The sequence below is a fragment of the Neurospora tetraspora genome, assembly GCF_033439725.1.
Source record: "Neurospora tetraspora strain CBS 560.94 chromosome Unknown B0H65scaffold_4, whole genome shotgun sequence".
NCBI classification, from domain to species: domain Eukaryota; kingdom Fungi; phylum Ascomycota; class Sordariomycetes; order Sordariales; family Sordariaceae; genus Neurospora; species Neurospora tetraspora.
The window spans coordinates 2,702,624-2,707,531 of NW_026944386.1; the positions used below are offsets into that span (position 1 = coordinate 2,702,624).

General features: G+C 39.9%; 1 protein-coding gene across 1 annotated transcript; it reads right to left on the reverse strand.

Moving 5' to 3' along the window:
- Window positions 1-398: 398 nt before the first annotated feature.
- B0H65DRAFT_465826 (uncharacterized protein) lies at window positions 399-2,116 on the reverse strand. The gene is made up of 2 exons (XM_062826826.1): window positions 1,182-2,116; window positions 399-1,118 (listed from the first exon to the last, which is right to left on the reverse strand). The coding sequence occupies exons 1-2, from the start codon at window positions 1,646-1,648 to the stop codon at window positions 431-433; spliced, it is 1,155 nt and encodes a 384-aa protein (XP_062681802.1). The 5' UTR covers window positions 1,649-2,116; the 3' UTR covers window positions 399-430.
- Window positions 2,117-4,908: the final 2,792 nt, after the last annotated feature.

Sequence of the window (4,908 nt, forward strand, 5' to 3'; positions counted from 1 at the left end):
GTATCTTTTTTTGGCACTTGAAAGCCACGACCTCTTCTTGTAGCCGCTTGCTTCCTCGCTGTGGGTATGTGTGTTTCCAACAGCCAGCCATCTTACAAGAGAAAAAAACAAAAGTTGGCATCATCGCCATCCCTGCTTCGGTCCGTCACTTTTTTTTTCCTTTTCCTTGCCCCCTTTTCCGATGTCTACTGTTCAGACAGGTTTTATTGTTGGCAAAGTCAATCCATTCGTTGAGTCAACCACAGTTAGCGGCAACGACCCCTTTTGACTCCTGCCACCCTCCATGTCGGTCCTCCATTCGTTCGTTCGTTAATCATCGATATCTTCCGCTCTCATTAGGAAAGCTTCAGCATCCCTTCCCTTCCCTTCCCTTCCCTTCCCTTCCCTTCCCTTCCCCCATGGCTTTCCCCCTTCTAGGGCGTCCGCCAATTCATCGATCCCCACCCTCCCGCTTAATCTCCTCCTCCAACAACCTCTTCACCACCTCCTGCTCCTCTTTCACAACTTCCTCCCTAACCAATTGCGTCACATCCCTGCTGGGTCTACTACTCGTCCCAGCAGCAGCAGCACCATTACTATTACCACCAGGCCTACTAGCCAACTCCCCCCTCTCCTGACTCTTCAACAACCAAAGCACCGTCTCACAAAGCTCCCTAACGCCGTCTCCCGTTTCACTCGGATCCGTCCTCGCTCTTCTCAATGCAGCAGCTCCCCGACGCAGTCCGACTTCCTTGGACCAAGGCTGCGTGTCCTTTTTCATGTAAGAATTTCCCGAAGAGGAGGCGTAGCCGGGGACGTTTACGCGGACGGGGAGGCCGGAGGCGGTGGTGGCGAAGCCGGTGTTGGGGTCGACGTGAAGGCCGTTGGGGTTGTTGGAGGGCGGGAGGGTTTGGGATAGGATGTGGTTGAGGCGAGATTCGAGGTGGGGGTATTTGGAAAGGAGGCGGGTGATGTGGTGGGCGTGGGGGAGGAGGAAGGCTAGGGGGTCGTTGTCGATGGGCTGAGGAGGTTGCTGCTGCTGCTGCTGCTGCTGCTGGGTGTTGGTGGATGGTGTGGGTTGTACCGAGGAGGGAGGTGGGTGGTTTTCCTTGTGGGCTTTGTTGCAGGCTACGGAGCAGCTGTTTTGTGATGATGAGTGGATGTTGGTCAGAATAAGAGGGGTTGTTTTTTGTTGAACTTACTACATAAGCGGGCAGCGCGGACACCTGTACTTCCCTGGCTGCGCTTGACAGACACCACATTGCTTTGCTTCCTTCTTGACAGGTTTTGGTGGGGAGTCTGGTTCTTCTTCCGGGCTGGGACGTTTTCGTGATGGCGAAGCTGGCTCTTGTTTCACTGGGTGCTCCGGTCCTTGCGCTTCTTGCGCTTTCTGCGCCTCTTGCTGGTCGTTCAACTTTTTCGTTACGTATGTCGGCTCCTCCTCCTCTGGTTCTTGCTTGATCTGAGGTTGTGATATGACCTCTGGTTGGTCTTCCGAGCTGGTTTGTCCGTTGACTTGTGTGGTCTCTGTGGTCTCTTGGCCGTCATCCTGAGTGACTAAAGCCTCTTCGCGAGCGCCGGCGATGAGCGCCTTCAGCTCATCAGCGAACAGGCGCTGAGACTCGTCTGAGGCCATATCCGGGCCACCAGCTAGAGGTTCCGTGCTCATTGTACCCAATTGATCTCTCAAAAAACTGAATGGGTCGAGACCTGGCAATAGGTCAATGTCGATAGTGAGGGGCGTGGCGCGCAAAAGGTGAGAGAGAGGGTGACCGTGTGAAAGTTGCGGAAATTCTGAGCGAATGCTGAAAAGCGATGTGTTTAAATAATGCCAACACAAAAGTAAGGCCGTATTAGTTTAGTGGAGGCCCGTTTTATGTTCGTGGCTGGGATATCTCTAGAGTGAACGGTTTCGGTTTGTGAAGTCGAAATTTTCTAGATGGAAATCGTATATCGCCAAAAGTTGCGATCCGCAGTTTTTGCCAAGCGACCAGGGAAATGCCCGATAAGGCGACAAGGACGCGAAGCAAAGGATGTAAGTCGTCGAATATGATTGGTACTCCCTTTGTTTTATTCCATGTGCTACGAAAAGGTTGGTGGACTTTGATCAAAATGCATGGAATAAAGTGTACAAAGGGTCCCTCCAGTCCAATTCACTTCCCGTCGCAAACTCCAATCCAATCAGTGTGGAGTGGAGGCTGACAAACCACCCCGTTAAAATCCCAGTCAATTGCCCTGCCCCAAAGCCATGACGCACCCCCCATGCATAAGACTGGGCCCCTAGAACTGCGCAAAGGCTAGCTGGCTAGACTCAAAATGCTCCCTGGCTAGACTAAGCCCACTTTTATCGCCGAGTAAGCCCAGCCAGCATACCATACTGTGCACATTGCTGCCCAACCACTGCTACTATCGCGTTGTCTATTAGCGATAATTAGTCTTATATAATTGAATAAAGCTATCGCGATATCACTCCTAGTATTGAGCGATTGATTGCAGCGATTATCTTTCGTCTTTATTATTATTTAGTACAATATTTTTGAATTCGTAGTATTATTATACCTCTTCGCCCGCCCGCCCGTCCGCCTAGGTAAGTTACTAGCCTAGCTAACTAAAATAATTAATGCTAATGGGGTTTAAATAAAATCGCTAACTAAAATGCTTTTAAATCCGTTTCGAGTAATTACTTTTAAATAGAGTACAATTTCCTTCGTCAAACTCCAATCGTTATTAATACGCCGTCCCCGCTACTATAAGCCTTCGAAATTGTGTTCGCTATTGTAGTTACTATCCGTTAGCGAGCGCCGCGCTATTATTAAATAGAGGTTTCTATTTACTTCCTCGGGTTATGATAATAAAGTCGTTGCGTTCAATGCGTTATAAGAATACGTTGTATAATAAAGTTTTATAATTATATTGCAAAGTAATATAAAGAGTAGGAAGAAGGGAGAGGAGACTATCATTGTTCGTATCGATTATTATTATATATACGGCCGCGCTTATAAAGTTAGTACTGGGCAAAGTATTCGAAATATTATATCGAGGCGCCTTAACTACTTATATTGTATAAAAGTAGTATTATGGGTAAGGTAGGGTAAATAGTAATTTGCTAAAGAAATTAAAAATAATTATAATTACGACTTCGATATTACTAATTTCGTTAGTAACGCCACTTATTAATAATAGGTTTATTATAATTATAAAGAAGTTATTAATATTATTATCGAAAGATTATTTAGTATTATTAAAATAATTGTCCGTTAAATTGCTTACTATTTAAGTGGTATTTTAGATTCTAAAGACGAAGATTCGGTTACTATTTAATGTGTTAATTATAATAATTTAATATTAGAATTATATAGTCTTGGAATCCCTATTACGGTAAAGGAAGTATTAAATATTTAATAGTGTATCCGTTGTATAAAGTATAGTCCTTATTCTTCGATTAAAATACTTATCGATTTATTGGAATAATATAAGAACCTTTACGGTATCGAATATTTTATTGAGTATAACGGAGAACGCGTAATACGAATATTCTAAATTTTCGATTAATATATTAAAATATAGAAAAAAAAATCCCTATATTTTATTAATTGATAATACGTATAAAGTAAACATAACCTTTATATTATTACATTTATTAATTCTAAATATTCGGATTTGGGATTTTCTACTTATATTTAGTACTTGCTTTTAGTGCTTATATTTGGAGTCTTTTATTTATTAATAATAATTAACCCTCTTTTTCCTTATAGCTTAATTGTTTTAACCTCTCTTTCTTTAATATTATTAGTATTAATACGTTAGGTTATAATTTTAATATCGGTTTTAATTTTTTGAGTGGGGAGAGATAAGAAGATTTTAAATAGTGATTTAATTATTTAAAAAGGCTTTAAGAGGATTATAAAATTCCTAACCCCGCGGTGTTCATTAGCGACTTCGATAGAGGATTTAAAAAGGCCGTTATTATTACTTACTTAGAAGTGCTATATTAATTCTATATATAGTACGTTATAAAGAATGTGAATTATTATATTAAAAAGAAGTAGGTTTAATTACCTTTTAGTAATAGGGGTAATAACGGTAATAATTCTGCCCCCGATATTAACCTTTTAAATTTCCTACTAACGGTCCGGGATTTGGATAATAATAGTTCCGATTGCTTATTATATGGAAATTTTACGGCGGTTGTTGATAGTAAAATTAATAATGAAGTTGGCGATAACAAATATATTAATAATAATTTAAAGGAAGATAACCCGGAAGAAGTTAACGATGCCGCTGCTACTAACCGTTTTATTTAATACCTTAATAATAGGTAAAACATTCGTAAAATAATTAAAAAGCTAATAATTAAAGTTATTATTCTACGCAATCGTAAAGTGCCTACTTTCAACCCCTCTCGTCAATTCTATTAAAATTTATATAAAGGCTTTTAAAAGGCTTAAAAGTAGGTAGTTTATATTAATAATAAAGGTTACTTTAAGCGGGTAAAATATTTAATAGTCTATAAATTTAAATAATAAATTCGTACGTATTGAACCCCCCCCCCCCCCCCCTTCCTTTCTATAATAAATAATATACTTTTTTCGCCTACTCTCTTTTTTTTTTTTTACTACTAAATTAACTAATAACCTCTTTCGTCTTATTATAATTCTCTTCGCTTACCTTCTTAAGTATTACTTCCTATAGATTAACGAATTTAGTAATTACGCCGTTTCGAAGTATAGAAGTTTTAGTATTAAGGTAATTAGCCGAATTGAATTTATATATAAAGCTATTAAACGCTTCCTTAAAAACCGCCTCTCTTTTTTAAATTAATTATATAAATATATACGATCTGCTTACCACTCTTAAAGATAGGAGTTCAAATTTAAATATATTATAGCGAAATAGATAGTTTTATATAAATATAAAAAGGTAAGGATA

Coding starts and splice junctions, on each gene's coding strand:
- B0H65DRAFT_465826 (XM_062826826.1), bottom strand. CDS start 1,648: ATGAGCACGGAACCTCTAGCTGGTGGCCCGGATATGGCCTCAGACGAG. Junction 1,119..1,181: donor CCGCGCTGCCCGCTTATGTA/GTAAGTTCAACA, acceptor ATCACAAAACAG/CTGCTCCGTAGCCTGCAACA.